Source organism: Engystomops pustulosus, chromosome 5 (assembly GCF_040894005.1).
Source record: "Engystomops pustulosus chromosome 5, aEngPut4.maternal, whole genome shotgun sequence".
NCBI lineage: Eukaryota > Metazoa > Chordata > Amphibia > Anura > Leptodactylidae > Engystomops > Engystomops pustulosus.
Window position 1 is genome coordinate 174,960,880 of NC_092415.1, and position 21,117 is coordinate 174,981,996.

General features: G+C 40.6%; 1 protein-coding gene across 12 annotated transcripts in view; it reads left to right on the plus strand.

Moving 5' to 3' along the window:
* The window catches only part of LOC140133559 (sodium channel protein type 5 subunit alpha-like), a 286,670-nt gene that overhangs the window by 91,726 nt on the left and 173,827 nt on the right, over nucleotides 1-21,117 (plus strand). For all 12 annotated transcript variants that reach the window (XM_072153872.1, XM_072153881.1, XM_072153869.1 and 9 more), the window contains exons 3-4: nucleotides 2,121-2,238; nucleotides 7,036-7,126. In XM_072153872.1, the coding sequence (XP_072009973.1) occupies nucleotides 2,121-2,238; nucleotides 7,036-7,126 (209 nt within the window). The remainder of the gene's footprint in view (nucleotides 1-2,120; nucleotides 2,239-7,035; nucleotides 7,127-21,117) is intronic.

Genomic DNA, 21,117 nt, shown 5'->3' on the forward strand with positions numbered 1-21,117 from the left:
CTGCCCCTAGTAGTATACAGCACAGCCCCCAGTAGTATACAACACAGCCCCCAGTAGTATACAGCACAGCCCCCAGTAGTATACAGCCTGCCCCTAGTAGTATACAGCACAGCCCCCAGTAGTATACAGCTTGCCCCCAGTAGTATACAGCTTGCCCCCAGTAGTATACAGCTTGCCCCCAGTAGTACACAGCCTGCCCCCCAGTAGTATACAGCCTGCCCCTAGTAGTATACAGCACAGCCCCCAGTAGTATACAGCACAGCCCCCAGTAGTACACAGCCTGCCCCCCAGTAGTATACAGCCTGCCCCCAGTAGTATACAGCTTGTCCCCTTGCAGTATACAGCTTGCCCCCAGTAGTATACAGCTTGCCCCCAGTAGTATACAGCTTGCCCCCCGTAGTATACAGCCTGCACCCAGTAGTATACAGCTTGCCCCCAGTAGTATACAGCTTGCCCCCAGTAGTATACAGCCTGCCCCCAGTAGTATACAGCACTGCCCCCAGTAGTATACAGCCTGCCCCCAGTAGTACACAGCACAGCCCCCAGTAGTATACAGCTTGTCCCCAGTAGTATACAGCTTGCCCCCATCAGTATACAGTCTGCCCTCAGTAGTATACAGCAGCCCCTATACAGATAAAGAAATAAACTTAATACTCACCCTCCGTTGTCCCGATGTTCGTCGCGGCTCCCGGCGGCTTCCGATCCCCATCGCGGCTCCCGGCGGCTTCTTCACTCTCCTCTGGCCGGGAGATTGCGCTGGCCGTCGCACACTGTGATGCCGCGCTGTCGCCGCTGATGACTGTCATCCGCGGCGACAGCGTCGCATCACAGTGTGCGACGGCCAGCGCGATCTCCCGGCCAGTGAAGAGTGAAGAAGCCGCCGGGAGCCGCGAGGAACATCGGGGACACCGGAGGGTGAGTATTAATGTATTTATTTTTATCATTGACTCATGTATAAGCCGAGGCGAGGTTTTTCAGATTTTCCTGGTACCTGATTTTCCTGGCACATTTTTTGTGCTGAAAATCTCGGCTTATACACGAGTATATATGGTATATTGTAATACAAATGCTCAAAGAAAGCAGAAAGACATATTTGCAAATCATCTGTAATAGGCTTTGCAAACCTGTCTTTAGTGAAAATGAGGCCCATGGTGACAGGTCCCTTTAAGTTTGAAGTAAAAAAAAATCTAGTTTTAACCTCCAGTAAAGAACATTATGCACTATTATTCAGAGAGCAGTAAGACCTATTTCTCATAAAGATGCAACTTATTCAGAAACGGTTAAATGAAATCTACCATAAAAACCAAGCATGATAAACCCAGGGACACTTACTCATAGATCCACTGTGACTGTGGCAATCTTCTTACATTTGTTATCCATGGCCTCCTTCCTTGTAAAAATCTAATTAAAATGATGTTAATGAGGGGTGGGGGCGATAGCAAAGGTCATCTGTTCTGCAGATTCACAGGCTGCTACACTGTGCTGCTGCTAAGGTAGCAGGTGGAGGGAGAGACAGTGTAACAGCCAGTGAAGCTACAGAATGGAGGGGCTCTGGTAATGAGCCCTTGTGATTCATTGGCATAATTATAAAAGTTGATTTTAGAAGGAAGTAGGCAATGGATAACAACTATAAGAAGATTACCACAGTCGCAGTGCCTGGATCTATGATTAAGTGTCCCTGGTTTATCATGTTGGATTGTGATTGTAGATTTCCTTAAGCATCTGCTTTAGCTAATGGGTAGGGAGCATTAAAGGGGTATTCCAGTAACAATATGTTATCCCCTATCCATGCTGATCATTAATCCCCACAATCAATGGAGCAGCAGGTTGGATATGCTTTTTTTTGCTTCATTCAGGCAGGCTTTGCAGGCTACTTGGGAACAGCATATCCACAATATGGCATCCAATGGAAGATGACACTTCTGAGGTTTTTGGGAATTCTGTATACCATGTTACAGCACTGTACAACTCAGAATGTGTTTCTGAATCTAATTTCTAATGAATTATGATATAGTTGAATCAATATTGTAATAAAATGCTTTTCTGGTATGTTTTATGGTATTTTTAATCTTTGGTAATGACTTTACTGCATTGTTCCTCTCTCCTTGCCTTTCTTCTAGACCTTTATAGTACTTAACAAAGGAAAGACAATCTTCAGATTTAGTGCCACACCCGCTTTGTATATAATTAGCCCTTTCCATCCTATCAGAAGAGCTGCAATCAAAATTTTGGTACATTCATATCCTTTCAAGTTAAATGACATTCTGCCTGTGCCGGTGACTCGCCATCACACTCCGACTGTTATCCATCTGCTTTATGTAGCGCGAAACAATACAAGTGTATACAGTATATGTTGTGCTTTCACTGTAGCTTTTAGTTTTATGTTTGTAAAATATTTTCCCCATATTCTTATGTCACCAACAGAACACTACATATGTTACCGGACACCGTTGTATTTTTGAAAATGGAAGGAAATTTCAGAATTTCCGAGCCAGTAATGAGCGAGATAGACTACCTTTAAGGCTATTTCTGAAACATGGACACCATGTTGAAAGCGGCCATATTGGATTAAGGGAAATTTTTTCCTATGGGTTGGTGGTCGTTGTCTTGGAAATCAATTGTCACAAACAGATTTGCAATATCTCTTGTGGTTCAAAGGTTCAACACATGGGGGCACATTTACTTACTTGGTCTGCGGAGTTCACAGAAAGTGCATTGTCCGACGATAATGCACTGTGCCGCGATTCACTAAGATCGTGCGCCCGATATCAAGTGTCGCTTCCCCGCTCAGGTCCCCCGGAGTTCACCATCATCTTCATGGTGCATGTAAGTGTTTGCTGTTGTGACACAATTTTAAAGATAAGTCCCACGCTCAGTCCGAATCAGTCGGATCGTCCGACGGCTGATTTCTGTCGCATGGAAGCCAGCGCAGCTGTGACACAATCCGATCACGTGCAACACAATCCCAGCGCAGAACCCTGGTAAATACCTCACAAAGCCGCGCAAATCTTGAAAACGGTACAAAGTCAGACGAAAGTGTGATCCGTGACCATTAGTAAATAAGCCCCAGAAAATTACAACACAGAACTTTCCCTTTGATGAACAGCTGTTTGACTTGTCCATGGTGCTGAACAAAGAGCTGAAGTCCCTGGATCTAATTGTTATGAACCTACATGAGAATCTATGGAGAAACTGGGTGTTGATAACTTTTGAGCCAAAAGATATATTGCATATTTATTGCGACAATCAATTCCTTAAAAAATTGATCCAATATGGCGGCTTTTAAAATGGCCGCCAGGAGACTTCACTTTTACAGATCAAGATTAATATATGTATATTGGTAAATTACCTAATATCCTGCCAACCCCTATAAAGATACCTCCGCCCAGGCCTTACTTTCTATGGCTACATGCACACTGCAGTGTGCCCACCGCACCGTAGCACGGCGGGCACACGGCAGCGCGGGGAGAGGAGGTGAGCGCAGCTCACCCCGCCCCTCTCCATAGCGATATATGGCCGCGACGCCGTAATACGGGAAAAGATAGGCCACGTGTGCTGCACCGTACTGCTCCCGTAGGGCGCCGTGAGCCCATAGAAGTGTATGGGGGACATATATCGACCATATATATACGTCGGCCATATATACGTCCCCCATACTGTAGTGTGAATGTAGCCTAAGGGTATTCAGATATGTCATTTTCCCTTTTGTTCACCTTGTCCTGGGAAAAGGTCAACCTTGTCTGGTTCTAGTTGCCTCCTTCTTCCCAGTCTTCTCCCAGTAGTATTTTAGTTGCCCATACTGTAGTCTTGCTCCTTTCCATCAGCCCCCTTTAAAGCTTACTGACCAACCGAGTGTGTGTAAGCAAAAAGTAGGCAACCAAGGGAACATGAGATCATGATGTGACTACACAGGGTCAATTTGCAGTCTGAAGCTGTATAAAATCATTGGCCTACATAATTGCTGTAGACACAGAACTATATAGTTGAGTTGGGAAGAATAACTGGTGTCCACATAAGAATTTTAGATAAAGGAAGTGAAGAGACAAGAAACACCATCAAAATCAAGCATGGATAAACAAGGGACACTTACTCATAGTTCGAGGCACAGTGGCAATGTTAATCTTATATTTGTTATCCATGGCCTCCTTCCTTCTAAAATCAACTTTTAATATAATTCAAATGAGCATAAGGGCTACAGAGGCAGTTTCCAGAGCCCCTCCATAATGCAGATTCACAGGCTGTTACACTGTGCATGAGCAATTCTGCCTCCCTCTTTTTCTCTTAGCTTTTCTGCTGCTATCATACCTTATTATTATGCCTTTCATTATACCTAAATAATAAAAATAAAATGTAAACAATATAAAGAGTAGATATATGTACAATAGATACATGTACAGTGCCTTGCAAAAGTATTCAGCCCCATTGGACTTTTCTACCTTTTGCCACATTTCAGGCTTCAAACATAAAGATATAAAATTTCAATTTTTGGTGAATAATCCACAAGTGGGACACAATTGTAAAGTGGAACAACATTTATTGGATATTTTAAACTTTTGTAAAAAATAATAAACTGAAAAGTGGGGCGTGCAATATTATTGGGTCCCTTTCACTTTCAGTGCAGCAAACGCAGTTCAGAAGATCAGTGAGGATCTATGAATGATTCAATGTCGTCCTAAATGACTGATAATGATAAATATAATCCACTTGTGTGTAATCAAGTCTCCATATAAATCCACCTGCTCTGTGATAGTCTCAGGGTTCTGCATCATGAAGACCAAGGAACACACCAGGCAGGTCCGTGATACTGTTGTAGAGAAGTTTAAAGCCTGATTTGGATATAAAAAGATTTCACAAACTTTAAACATCCCAAGGAGCCCTGTGCAAGCGATCACATTAAGATGGAAGTAGTATCAGACCACTGAAAATCCACCAAGACCCGGCTGGTGGAGAAGAACAATGGGGGTCATGTACTAAGGGCCCGATTCGCGTTTTCCCGACGTGTCACCCGAATATTTCCGATTTGCGCCGATTCTCCCTGAATTGCCCCGGGATTTTGGCGCATCGGCGCTGGCATGCACGAGATGGAAATCGGGGGGCGTAGCCGAATGAAACCCTACGGATTCGAAAAAACCGCCGCATTTAAAAAAAAAATCTGTTGCGGAGCTTGCACTTACCTTCATTTAGCCAGGCTCGGTGTATTCCAGTGCGTTCCAGGGAACTTCAGTGCAGAGGAACTGCCTTAATAAATCCCAGCCGGACCTGAATCCAGCGCAGAGAACGCGCCGCTGGATCGCGAATGGACCGGGTAAGTAAATCTGCCCCAATATGTGTGAAGAACACATTGCAGATGTTTCCATACATCTGAAATGTGTTCTTCACACATATTGTTCTTCACATACTATTGTGAAGAACACCGTTCTGCACGCGTGTCTTCGGATAAGTTAGCAGATGTACGGAACATCTGCAATGTGTTCTTCACTGTGTTCTTTAAGTGAAAATATCTGCAAACATCTGCAATGTGTTCTTCTTCAGTGTTCTTCTTTCAATGTGTTCTTGCAGTGAAAAATGCTCGAGTCTCCCATTGACTTCAATGGGGTTCGTTATTCGGGACGAGCACTCGAGCATCAGGAAAAGTTTGTCTTGAATAACGAGCACCCGAGCATTTTAGTGCTCGCTCATCTCTATCAGTCACACACTGCACATATCTGCCCTTTATGGAAGAGTGGCAAGAAGAAAGACATTTCTCAAAGATATCCATAAAAAGTCCTGTTGAAAGTTTTCCACAAGCCACCGGGGAGACACCAAACATGTGGAAGAAAGTGCTCTGGTCAATGAAACCAAAATCAAACACAGAGCTGAACACACCTTCCCCATTGTCACACATGGTGGTGGCAGCAGGGGCAGGGAAGATGGTTACAGTTGATGGGAATATGGGCCATTCTGAAAAAACTTGTTGGAATCTGCAGACCTGAGACTGGGATGGAGATTCACCTTCCAACAAGACAATGATCCCAAACATAAAGCTAAATCTACAATGGAAGGTTCACTAATAAACATATCCAAGTCACAGACCAGACCTGAATCCAATTAAGAATCTGTGGAAAGAGCTGAAAACTGCTGTTCACTAACTGCTGTTCATCCAACTTCCCTGAGCTCCAGCTGTTTTCCACGGAAGAATCGGCCAGAATTTCAGTCTCTCAATGTGCAAAACTGATAGAGACCTGATACCCCAAGCAACTTGCAGCTGAAATCGCTGAAAAATTTGGGGTTACAAAGTATTAACTTATCATTATATGCCCCACATATTCAATATATCCTGTACCACTTCACAGATGTGTCTCATATGTTGATTCTTCACCAAAAAAATGACAATTTTTATATCTTTATGTCTGAAGCCTTAAATGCGGCAAAAGGTAGAAAAGTTCAAGGGGGCACAAAAGCCTAATGGACGGATCTATTAGACTATATATATATATATATATATATGTATAATATTCATCTCAAACTAATTTGAGATGAACGAAATATTCTGATTTCATTCCTACCAAATTGACGAATTATTTAATTATATTCATTCATCGCCTATGATCTAAACTCCGTCCAAAAAACGGTTACCCCTGTGCACTCTTTTTCTGCCGCCCAAGTTTTGAAGGGGAAAACATTTGTAAAACCCATGACTAATACTCAGAAGTCAGCTTTGTTTTTTATGCCTAAGTTTTATTCCTGGAAAATCAAGTCAATTAAAATAAGAACAGGAATAAAAAGCTGTATGAAGGCATTCAACCACTTAAGATCAATCACCGCCAGCGATCGAGATGTATTCCATCGCTTAATATGCCTTGATTGATGGCGGTTACTGCTGGATTATCTCTAGGTGTCTGGAGTTTTCAAGGCCCAGTGAAGTTGTGTTTCCTTTTTTAGATATAGATACATATGATAGAGACTTTTCATACAGTATTATTATTGTTTTATGCATCTTTTATATGTGTGTAGTTCTCATTTTATGGCAGTATATTTTCCTTGACTTTCCCATCACATTGTTCAGTATGTTTATAATGTGCACTATCCTCACAAACTGCGTGTTCATGGCTATGTCTGACCTGGGAACGTGGGGCAAATATGTAGAGTAAGTATTCACCATATTATATCTGTATGTTGTAAAGTGTGTTATCTCACATTGTGTATATTCACACATTTAGTACATTAATGAATTGTTATGAATTAATCTAGTAATTTTTTTATATAAAGTAATTTTACTTTTGTTAATTAATTATCCACTATCCTTGTACTTACTACAGTGTCTGAGGCCCTGTTCACACTACTATCTAGTATCTATAGAAGATGTAATGGGCTTTATGTAGAGTGCCCTTTGCAGAGATAACTTTATATTTTGTTGTATTAATAAGTGTTGGGGAAGATCCATAGAAATATTTAGATCTCATAGTTTTTTTCTTTTACATTGTAAATGGAAAACATATAAAACTTTCTGCCCAATAGTTGCATGCAGTGAGCCATAAATGTGGAGTATATATGGGGGATTTGTAATGTGGACATGGCCTTAGTAGTCATTTTTAGTCATATCCATTGTGCAACGTATCATTATAATAGTTATTCTCAATGAAATCCCCTTCTCACAAGCCAGTGTTAAGCCTTGTCAGTCTTGTCATTCTGCTAAAGGTTGAGGAGATATTAATGAGAAAAATATAAAGGGTTATAGGATTTTTACAGGGATTTCTGAGTAAAAAGCAGAATAAATCCTGATAGGACTCCTTGAAGATGCAATAGGAGTCATGCTTGTCCCCACATACAGTGATTGACAGCTGACTTGATACATGGATACAGAGAGAACTAGCAATCACTTTGTGCGAGAGGGTAAGCTGGGTTAAGACTCCCTCTATCAACCTCAGTGTGGGCGGAGTAATCAGGATTCTCATTATCAATCACTGTGGTTGGGCAGAGTAATCAAGACTCTTGCTATCAATCACTGTGTGTGGGTGGGAGGGGTTATCAGGACTCTCACTGTCAATTACTGTATGTGGGCGGGGTAATCAGGACTCTCACTGCAAATTGATGTGTGTGTGGGGGGCGAGATTCGGGACTCACTGTCAATGGCTGTGTGTGGGTAGGGAAATCAGGACTCTCACTGCCAAACTTTGTGAAGGGGCGGAGTAATCTGGACTTTTCACCCCAATCACTGTGTGTGGGTGGGGTAATTAAGACTCTCACTGTCAATGACTGTATACATGTGTGGTAATCAGGACTCTCACTGCCAAACACTATGTGGACGGGGTAATCGGGACTCTGCCAGCCAATCACTGTTTGTGGGCAAATTAATCAGGACTCTCACTGTCAACCCTAGTCCAATCAGGATTTTTTTAGATTTATACTCAGAAATCCTTTTACAAAACATATAAAATATAACACAGAGCTCAACTGCAATATGTTTTATTATATGTATCAATATATAGTATTTATGACTAGGAATATTTAGCATGTAATCCTTCAATTGTGCCCATTTTCATTTATAATGTTAAAGAACCCAACATAGTATCTTCAGATGGAAATTATATGGCTTGAGTACTGCCAATCAGCTTTTTCCTCTTCTGCTGTTACCAAAGCAAGTGCCACTCCAGCTCATAGAGTTGTGTCTTACGGTCGGGTTGCTGTGGATACTGTGCCTAATAACTACCATCCTTTCAATGGGTTTGTTAAGCGGTATCTCCCTATCAGCCAGAATTGACACTGGACTGAGATCTAGTGTAAAGCAATGATTTTCAGCACATATTTTCTAATCCTTTAATATGAATTATATTCCTGTGAAATTACAGGTAGAGGATGCCGATTTTGGTTCCTTTACTCATCTAACTGCAAACCAATATGACACATAGATCTCCAACCCCGATACTGCATGACACCCAATGGAGGTTTCCATGTGACTAGACTGGCACATAACTGGCTCCTGAGCATTCGGGACAATTATCTGCCTCCGATGATTGATTTATGTTAACCCATTAAGCACTTCATTATAATGTCTACGATATCTATTTTATAATATGTTCTTCCCAACTCTTAAAAACATGTTCATGCTGTTGATCAATTTCTTTTCTTATTGATATTGATGTCTATATTTTAATGAAATGCTTTGCCAGGGCTTTCTTATCTTGTGAGACACAATAGGCACGTAAGTAACCTTCTAACTCCACCGCGCCCTATCATGAACTTTGCCAACTCACTGGTTATGCTGCATCACAACTGCACCATGGGTAGGGCATAATCAGCTGCATTTTGTCATTCAGAGATGGAAGATGTTGTACTAATCTTATACTACCCTTACATACAGCAACTTTACCTTATTGCCTGTGCTTTATTTGCCTTAGTTTAGGCTATCCCGGGCATCTTCATTAAATTTCAGATTATAAAGTACCCATCCATTCATGTTAAGTTGTCTTGTTACATTTATATTACGTGAGATTCCCCGGACTAACTTTAGGACCTTTGATACAGTTTAGTCGCAATCTTATTTCCGGTATTCTTGCTTATACTATAACTATATATACTATAACTATATACTATACTGTGACTATAAAATTAGAATGTATGTTACATTTTTATATTCCCAATATCGCCCATATTCTGCCCTATAATTGGTTGGATCATCACACTGGGCTACAAAATGGGCTGACCAGATATTTGGACCTATGATAAATTGTATTCTAAAGTTCTATTTTAATTTCACTATTCTATTTGTTGGGGGTTCAAGCAACTACTTCAGCATCTTCAGTTGTTTGGTAAGGGGTTGAGGATTGTCTATTCCCATCCAGTCGGATACTGATCCTGTAGATAGGTGATTAGTAGAGACGAGCGGACCCGCTGTTTGGGTTTGGCCACTATACCCGGGATCAGGGGCATCAGTTTGCCAGATTGGGTATTTGCCGCCAATCTGACAATATGTTCGGATCAAGCGGCTGAACCCTACAATCAGGTCAGCTCATCCACTAGTGTGTTATAAACCTGGTATTTGTCATTGCTTTTTTAAATCTTGTCTTCATGACACTCATTGTGGGAAGAACTAACCATTTTTCCACTTCAATGTGATTAGAGAGGTTGTCCCAACTATCTACAAATTTATATAGATTTTACCTAATAAAAAACATTTTTAAGAAACAAAAAAAAATATTAGCCTGGTGCCATATACACTAAGACCTGATTCTATAGTTCCGATAGATGTCTTGTAGCTTCAAGAGGGCTTCTTTTTTACAGAGCAAGTTGTAGTTTTTATTAGTACCATGTGACTTTTTAGATTGCGTTTTAGTCCTATTTTTGGGGACAACCTTTTTTGTTTGTTTATTATGCAATTAACTGCATTGGATTTCATAATATTCTACCGTAATAGTTTTATATCTCAGACTTTTTTTCAGATATTTCTATAGCAGTTTAGTTTTTTATTTTGTTCAAATGATAAATTGGTGAAGGATAGAGTTTTTTATTGAATTTAATTTTTTATTTATCCTTTAATATTTTAAAAAATCACAAATATTTTTGCGAGAACATATAAGAATCATTAGAGGGTAAACCAATTGAATCACAGATAACCCTTTTAAAACCACTGGGTTAAATTTTAGTCTTTGAAGGGGTTTTCCCAAGAAATAAAAATTTCAAATTTCAAACCCTTTACTTTACAATTTTACTCAGTTTTATTGCTGTTTTAGCTCCTATCACTCCCTGGGCTGGACATTGCAAAATTCCAGAGTGTGGGGACTCTCTAAGCAGACACTTCATGATCCATCTAGTTCTGTGAGCTGGTGTGGTTAGATTATCAGAGTACAGGTTTATATACACTTTCATTTACCTTCTGAACATTAGACTAACACACTGACACATAGAAAGGGAGATGAGACAGATCAGAGATGATGAGATTCATAAGATGTCTAGTACACACAATGACAGCCAGCTCTCCTACTACATCTCTGCTATTCCACAACTTACTAGATCTGCTGTGCCTTTCTGCTGTGCCTTCTCAGACAAACAACATATCTGTAGCTTGTAGTTCTCATCACTCAGTGGGGGATATTTATCATGCGACAGGAATGCCCCGCACCGGCCCACTCCCAGCTGGCCACGCCCTCTGCTGGTGTGAAGGTAGCGGATTGGGGCAAATAATTGCAAGTGCTAGCAACTGACGTGCCGCACAGGCCCTTATAAATATGCCCCAGTGTATGTGTCTCAGTGTGCATCAGTGTGTGAGCTCTGTCCTGGACTGCAGGGGGCGCGGAGCTATAATACAGAGAGCAGAGATAGAGAGACAAGCCTTGTAAAGCCTCAGGCAAGATGGCGGCCCGACCCTAAAGTCAGAAGTTATAGGGTTGTGTCTAGGGGCAAATTAAATTGTGTACACCAGGACTGATGGGACAGTTGGGACTTATATCTGTGAAATGTTGTATTTTTGTTAATAACAGTGAATTAGAGAATGTGTTATTTTGTTATCCTGAGTACATTTAAAAATCTTGTCTTGCCTTTAAAGTTTTCTTCCTTTTTTTAGCTTTCTTTTTCTCTTACTGTTTGTAGAATTAAAATATAGTTTTAATACAGGCGGTCCCCAACTTAAGGACACCCAATTGACAGACGCCCCCTAGTTACAGACGGACCCCTTTGCCCATTGTGACCTCTGGTGAAGCTCTCTGGATGCTTTACTTTGGTCCCAGGTTGCAATGATCAGCTGTAAGGTGTCTGTAATGAAGCTTTATTGATAACCCTTGTTCCCAGTCCAGTTTTTGGTTTACCTCTTGTGTTCTAGCATTTGCATTAAAATGAACCAATTATAAGCAGCCAATGATAATACATAATCATAGAGTCCCATCTGGAGTGACAAACTATAACATCTTTACAAGATTTTACATCCATTTTGTACCCTTTAAATTATGTTTGAAGTCCAAAGCTGTGTTAGTACATATGACGTTGTCTCGAAAAATATTTTCTTCTGTTCCAAATATAGACTATAGCTATCATTACCAGGACTGGAATCTATGGAAAGAAATCTATTTATCTCATCTTTGTCGCAAATGTAAACAAAAGATCCGAAAGCAATAAACAAAGCAATAACTTGGCTGGTTCTCGTGGCTGTAACAAAGGCTTGTGTCGTAGCCGGCAATATGATAATCACCAGCATCTGCTGCTTTGAAATGCAGCGGCTTATCTTGTCATTGTCAACAGGGAGAAAGGAAAATGCCCCAGGTTTCTCAGCACGTAACATATCTCCTGTGTGCAGGAGCAAAATCACTGCTGCAGATGACAATCACACGCGCGGGAGTGAAAGGCTCAGCTGCACTAGTAGAGAGGTTTGTTTCGGACACCTTACACAGTTGGGTTTTCTGTTCTATAGAAACAAGAAGAATATGTAGATGTAGACGCATTGATAGCAACAAGCTATTGTAGTGATCATTGAGGATGCTGAGCGCTGTAGTCTAATAGCACATAAACTCTCTATGGAGCTAGAAAAAGTCCTGGTAGAGAAATCCACGGTGACTATAAAGTGTATGGCCGCTAGTCATTTTATACCCAATATTGTGCTTATAAGATCGGTTTTTATGATTCCGTGCTCCTCATCTACTGCCTGGAAATACTTTTCAAAGACAAAATCATGACTGCCTACAGCAGGGAAATCAACCAGTAGTTTTGACCATACAAAGCTGCTGACCGTATTAGGTAATGGCCTTGGAGAGATGTGAAGCCATACCTTTGTTTGAGTTGTTAGTAGCAACAGGACTGTGAAAAAATGTATTTATATTACAGGATTGTTGCTAGACTTTAGGAAGTCTCTAAAAACACTATGGAGCACAAGTGTCCCCCCCCCCCCACATTCTTGTAATTGCAGGGTGTAATGCATTGGTCATATCTCATCAATCAGACACCAATCACTTATCCTGTGGATGGGGTATAAAAGTATATGATGGGAAACTTATTTCTTATTCTCTTACTGCTCCAGTTGAGGTTCCTGACTATCTTTTTTTTTACTTCCATTCAGAAAAGATGTGACATACACAAATGAGACTTATATAGTCAATCACTGGCCTCAGCAGTTATTGGTGCTTGTTTGAATAAACATTGAGGCTAGTGATTGTCTGCAGCAGTCTAGGCAAGGGATCAATCAGGTGATTATCATTTTTAGTTTGGACAACTTTCCTGAACTTTATCCTAAATCTCACTTATTCCTTTCAATGGATCAAGAACTTAATTTTGTAACTTTCCCAGACTCCGTATCTAAAAATTGGAACGCTGTCCAGTCCAACAAATAAATTAAGAAATTTCTAATCTCAAAATTTTGGGCAAGAAAACCTGTTGCCTAGTATTTCCCAAACTTTCAGGGTATTTGTAAAATTATATGTCAAAAGTGACAATTTAGTTAAAATTGCATTGAGAATATTGCTATTATTTAGTGACAAGAGTGTCAGTTTGTGAACCAAACTGCTCAATCCTACACAAGACAAAATGAGAGGCTTATGGAGAATGCAACCTGTAGAAGTTAGGGATAGGGATCTCATGACCCTTCTTGGCACTGTTGGATGACTGAGAGAAGTAGCAGGCAATCTGTCTACCAGACAATCCTCGTGTTAAAGGTCATGCACCATTTACAATCTCCCCTCAATGTTTGATATACAGGTATCCGATTGTGCATAACAAATTCCCATAATGTAGCGTTGAGAAATCAGTAACACTATATCAGAACCAGAATGACTCATGAACATTGTAGCATGTAACTGACTCTGTCATTTCATTGTCGAGCGAGAACGATCATACCTCTCATTCTCTCAGGGTACAGAAAGGTGATCATTAGCTCCCACTGTCTGATTATACATATGTTACACTCCTTCATTGTTCCAAGTCTTCTTTCAGAGATTCCGTAAGAACAAACTCATTGTGTAGCCGGATTCAGAAATGCATCTTTAACGTTTCCTGCAACTAGCTGCTGGCTCTGTATAGCGTGAGTGGATGTAATTATATGTATGGGGCTGTATGTAAATGAATCTGTTTCTCACCATATGGGAAATATTTAATATCATGTAAGTTAAAGGGAGACTGGGACAGTAGCTTCTTATTCTGCAGTCCATACACAGACTTTCCAATTTTGTGGGAAGCCTACGATGATGAAGAGGTCATTGGTGATCCCCAACCACTATCCACCATCCACTATCAGGTACTTTATATCACCAGCCCATCCTCTACCATTCTTTTTTACTCATCCTTTCATCAACAAAAGTGCGTTCTGACATCAGGCCCATCTTTTCTCTTGATCCTGTGGCATCCAGATTTGCTAACACTTTCACTGGACTGAGAGGTATCAAATTATTCAATTATCCTGCCAATAGGCTGGAGATGATACGGCTGTCAATGGGATCTATTCTAGGTTTTCTTGGGTGGAGAGAAGCAATGGTATACAAAGAGGAGTGCGAATGGACAAGCATTTCTTCCAGATGTATTTCCCCCTCGTACTACCAAAGGGATGTGGAGCACTTAAAAATGCCTGGATGGTGGTCGGAAACTTTAGAGCCAAATTGCTTTGAACCTACTGAGTTGAGCTCCATTCACAGGACCATAAGCCCTTCCCCATAGGGAGCTCTTCGGCTGTGATGCCCGCTATGAACAAGAACGCGACTGCACCGGGTAAGTAAATGTGCCCTATCGCATCCCTCCCACAGCCTCCACTTACTTACTCAGGAAGGTACCCAACATTGGCAGGAAGGTCACTGGACAGGGACAGTTACATCACTAGGGTAACGCCCTGAACATTGGCAGCATCCAATCACAATCTGCTGCCAATCTTCGATCCTCTTTACGTTTTTAGAGAGACGTCGGACTTATCCCACTCATCTTCGCCCTCCATTACAAGGATATATCTAGAATCCTTATATCTTCACAACATAAATCCAAACAAAACAGAAATGTAGCCTTAAAGGTCTTTTTGTAACTCCAAATAGTTACATCATGACGGCACTTTCATTGCACAGTTTCTGTCTGCTACAGAAGTGAACAAATACTAAAGGTGTGCACAGAACGAATATCTAACTTGCAACATTTGTTCCGCTTCTGTAAGCCTTAAGATATCCAGATAATAGGTAAAAAGCAGTCATACACACATCCTACTTACAACTGCTTATCCTATGTTGTAAAAGGGCACTTTGGATCAATTAGTATATAAACCGCTGTAGAGAACCAGGCTGTAAGTGAATGCATGTATTAAACACGGCTTTTATACGCACCATCTTTCCAGGCAAATTAAGCGTAGGCACCTGGGCTCAGCGCACATGGCTGGATGCAGCTCAATGTACATTACAGGTGGGGGAGCAGACTCAGGACCGGAGAAAAGCTTTTAAAAGGGATCTAATCCGACAGTACTATACAAATATCTGCCACCTACACACTGCTCTGATTAATGTCACATCTAGATTAATCAAATCAGAAGGAAACTCTGTGGAAACCCTAATTCCCATATTTCTAGGACTTTTATAGTTGTCTTATAGTTCATAGTGGAACCTAATGATCATCCCCACTATAATCGCTCTGATTAAACTGATGCTGCACATTTTACTGAATATATAGTCTATTCCTTTTTACATTAAAATAATAGTTTATTCTCTGTTATGAGCCAAAATAAGCAATAAAATCTCAAAGTGCACCTTCAGCCAAATACATAGAAATACAGCAGGTTTTAGTGTTGGGTGTATTTATAAGTCGGAGTTCGTGTTACAAACTGTAATCAAGAGTGGATTAAAAAAAGTAGCACCTGTCATATACTTTATCTCCTATTTTGATGAACTCCTGGTTTTGGCATCAAGCACTGCATACAAAAATATATGTAGTGTGAATGAACTTTGTAAGTAGTATCAGGAAACTTTAACTTGACTTTACTCATGGTATGATGTTATGCTGAACAGTTTTCTCCCTTATTTATTGGATTAAATCTCTGCTGGATTCTAAGGTGTCATATTTAATAGAAGTTCTATGCAGTGGGAGGAGCTGTGAGTCACAGCAGCTAGGTCTCCATCCACCAGCACAAATAGGAATGTCCACTAGAGATTCAGAAACAGCATAGATAATGGAATAAAAAGATACACAGGTTACACATAGTGGCTTTTATTAATTTTGTCGCTGGAACCGTGCTATATTTTTCAGTTCAATGCAAGTTTGTGGTGCAAAACAGACTAGAAGGTTTAGAACTTCTTAGACTTGCTTTTAGCTGCTCGCTAAAATTGTGCCACAAAACAATTTGGAAAAATAGAAGTGCCATAAAACTGATGGATTCACAAGGGAAGATACAATTTTGCACCCTCAAAAAAGTGACGGAACACACCAATATTGTGGCACAAACACTTCAAATATTAAAGGGGTTGTCCGAGGGTATAAAAAAAGCCTTGGGTGGCCGGAATGGGGAGGGTTAAAAAAATAAAGATGTACTCAACTCTGTGGTCCCTCTCAGCGCCCAGCGGTGTTATCTCTCCGGTCCGTGCCCCGTGTAAACAAACAGGGGCACAGAAGTTGCTCTGCATTCAGCTTCTGGCCGGCAATCTCTCATAATACAATGCTGGGTAGGCATGGCCAGCCAGAAGCTGAACGATGCGCGGCTTCCGTGGCCCTGGAGGGACAGTGGAGGTAAATACATGTTTTTCTTTTTAACCCGCCCAATCCCGGCCACCCAAGGGTATTTTTAATTCCCACGGACAACCCCATTAAGGCCCAAGAGGCGCAGAAAGGGAAAAACAAAAAAAAAACATTGCCAGTTTTCATTTGAAAGGGGATAATAGATGACCACCATAATGTCCACTCCTCATGTACACATATTGGACTACTGATTTCTACAGAGTTTGTTACAAAGTGAAGTACAGTTTGAAGACCGCAACACATATGTGAATGATATAAAACTGTTTGGGCAGTAACCTGGAGCTCATGGCCACCCAAACTACCCACCAAATTTTATACTGAGAAAGACCTTCTCCCACATCTGTTTCTGCTCTCAATACACATGTACGCAAGAGCCATTTCAGGGCCTTTGAAGGTCCTCTAAAGCACCTGAAACCACTGATTGAAAGCAGGCACAAGGGTCTCATCCTCCATTCCCCAAGAAGCTGATTCTAGTACCCAGGGGCGTAACTTGAGGGGGTGCAGAGGGTGCGGTCACAACTGGGCCCAAGAGGCTTAGGAGGCCCGTATGGTGTCACTTTCCCATTTGAAAAGACAAGTACTATAAACCATACATTATAGTCGGGGGCCTGGCACAGACTTCACACCAGGGACCATCAGCTTCAAGTTACACCACTGCTAGTACCATATTTAGGAAATGATTCCAGACTTGTAGGGGATATAATATTCATACAGCCCAGAGCCCATGGGAGTCTTTCTCTGCCCCTATAAACCAGATATATATAATATGCACTTCATGGTGCTTGAATGTTCAGAGGAATCAGATATTTTGACCCCTTGTACCTGTTGAGGTCCTCCCTGTACTGAGTGACTGAAAGACATGGTGTTGAAATGCAGCCACTGGTTGTATGAGTGGAAACGAAGAGGTTAATAAGTGACTCTGATGTTCGTGTCTGGACACATATGCAGCAGGAACTCTGAAAGAGAAAAATCAATTTTAATTATGTTGTGGAAAAACGACTGGGTTACAAGTTCTACAACAAAATACAGATATATAGCTGTAGAATTACAGTCAGACGGGTTAATACCACTAGTATGTAGGGGCAGTATGAGGGGCAAGTAGTAAGATACAAGAGGTTTCTCGTATTATCAATGCATTTATATAGAAGTGGCATCTGCTATATCGTGGGGGATGTAGTAATAATAAACGTACAAACTTTGGACTAGTTATAGTATAGGACTTCAGCCCACAATATCACTGTCTCCGTTGTAGCATTTTCCAAAGTACTCTCTTTATATTGATTTTCCTCATGGGTTTATTGACAGTACTTTCCTGTCTACATATTTTCCACTTATTATGACACTCTGTGATTGACGTGGCTAAAAAAAATTAGGCTATTTTTAGGATTTCATGGGACATTTCCAATAGAAATCAATCTAAATTAACATCACAGTTTTCTCTATTAGCTTTAATGTGTTCGGCATCAGATCAGTAGATGTTGGCACAGACAGGGAAGGGCCTTCATATGAAGCTTTCATGTTGCTCTACAGCTGATATGCTAAGGATGGAGGATTTACCACCGGGGATATAGAACTCTTAATAATATGCATCTTTGTTCCTGCTGGTACCAGCTTGGTCTAAAAAGATTTGGGTCAATAGGTTTCACAACACCAGTTTTTTTAAGTTTCCCCCATTTATTATTATCCTCACCAAAATATTGCCCATAACATTGTGCCCTCCACATGGAATCTGCATCCGTAGAGTAGTACTGCTCATAAACATACAGCAGACATGGTGCTCCTTAAAGGGATCCTATTAAAATAAACATATTTATGCTGCATTTTACAGAGCAGGAAGAGCTGAGAAGGTGTATGAAGTGTCCTATCTGCAGGCAAAATGTTATACAGCAAGAGGAGCTGAGCAGATTGTATATTGTCCTATCTGCAGGTAGCATGTTATAGAGCAGGGGAAATGAGTAATTGTTATGCAGGGAATTTTTTAATATAAAATTTACATTTGAAACCCCTTTCTTTCTATGCTTAGTGGACATTTGTACCGTATTTACAATTTTCTTTGTATCCTTCTGTTCTGTAACAGGCTGCCTTCAGATAGGACACTATGTACAATATGCTCTGCTCCCCCTTCTCTATAACATGCTGCCTGTAGATAGGACACTATGTACAATCTGCTCAGCTCCTACTGCTCTATAACATGCTGCCTTCAGATAGGACACTATGTACAATATGCTCAGCTTCCCCTTCTCTATAACATGCTACCTGCAGATAGGACACTATGTACAATATGCTCAGCTTCCCCTTCTCTATAACATGCTGCCTGCAGATAGGACACTATGTAAAATCTGCACAGCTCTTCTTGCTCTATAACATGCTGCCTGCAGATAGAATACTATGTACAGTATACATAGCTCCTCCTCCTCTATAATATATTACCTGCAGATAGGACACTATGTACAATTTACACAGCTGCACCTGCTCTATAACATGCAGCCTGCAGATAGGATACTATGTACAATATGCTCAGCTTCCCCTTCTCTATAACATGCTGCCTGCAGATAGGACACTATGTAAAATCTGCACAACTCCTCTTGCTCTATAACATGCTGCCTGCAGATAGAATACTATGTACAGTATACATGGCTCCTCCTCCTGTATAATATATTTCCTGCAGATAGGACACTATGTACAATTTATACAGCTGCACCTGCTCTATAACATGCAGCCTGCAGATAGGATACTATGTACAATATGGTCAGCCTGGACTTGATGGTAGGATCACAACACTGCAGTCTCCCCATAATACAAGACATCTCCTCTAGAGTCTGCCGTTATTCTCTAGTTTACAAATAGAAACTTGCAGACGGACATCAACTCAATGCCATTAAAACTGATTTCTTCTGTCAGGTGTCATCAAGAGTTAACAGTAGGATTTAGTGACACTTCTTTGTCATGGGGTTTCGCGGCTCACAATATAGGTGACAACCCTAGTGTAGTGGCAGAATGTGCTAACCCTGAAACACTCTGCAGATGAGTAAACAGACCTATGTATGTATGTATATATGTATGTATATGTGTATGTATGTATGTATATATGTATGTATGTGTGTATGTATATATGTATGTATGTATGTGACCATGGTTTCCTATGTATCCCTGCTGAGAGCTGAGAGGTATGATTCATGTAAGCCATTCTGCATAACAAGGAAACAGAATTCTCCATGATACATTGAGGTTCCATTTCTCTATGTAGGGTATGCTCATTAATGAATTGATTTCCAGGATGTGGCGCCCATGCTTGATCTAATTATTGCCAGTCCATACGGAGATGCTGGATTGATGCTTCCATTTATTTGCAGACTCATGTCCTCAACGTCGTCTACTTAACAGACAGACACTATTAATATTGTTCAGCATGTGCATGATTAACGATGCTACAGTATGTGCATGGAGTATCAGCTGATCCGAGCTGTTTAACAGTATCCCAACTTTCATGTCTTCTCTGTATATTAGATTTGCCTTTCATTTAGATTATATTTCATTTATTTATGCAATTGTTCCATATACATTTGTATCCTAGTATATTTTAGGAAATTTTATTTGTTTATGACTTTTATGTTATATCAAATGCCAGTATTTATTACATGGGTAGAACAAGGGATAGTAAACATTTTAGTTTTGTACAAAGAGAATTTCATTTGAGGTGCGGACCTGCCATGTTGAGATGGTGTCTTATCTATAGGTATAATGTTACAGAGCAGAAGGGACTGAGCCGACTGAGGGCGATTTATTAAGACTGGTGCAACCAGCGTACGACATGTAAAGCACTTGAGAAGCAGAAATAAAATCTAAACTAGGTCGTACCTGCTGTAGATTTCTGGTATAACCCACACCACTATTACGTATCCTCACTCTGGTCCACCTTCTGCCCCAACCAATTTTGAAAAAAAGTGGCACGGCGGGCGCAAACAGCTCGAAAAGTCGCCAAATACTTTGGATTTGTGACTTTTTCATGGCACATAACACATGATAAATTTTCCCATTTTTTGGATTGTAAAATTTTGGAAAACTCAACAGGAGCCTGATGGAACCATTATTAGTCACTGTAGTCTTTCGGGCACCTTTGACATCTATTATTTTCCATATTGTTTTTCTTGTTCTCCTCTAAGGAGAATTGATACTCTAATATATATCTCTTTATAAAGTTTGTATTTAATCCTTGTATTGTAGATCCTTGAACTTTTTATGCTTAGGACCGCCCACTGGACTCCCAAGTATGGATCTACATGATTATATACTTACCATTTATACTAAATTGTTTAATCAAACGTTATATATCAACCCACTTGGCTGCTCTTGCTCTGTAAGATACTACCCAGAAATAGGACTGCATGTATAACATGATAGGTTCCACCATTGGAAGTAGAAGAAATATAAATCTGCAGTCACAGAAAATAATGTGGATTTGTC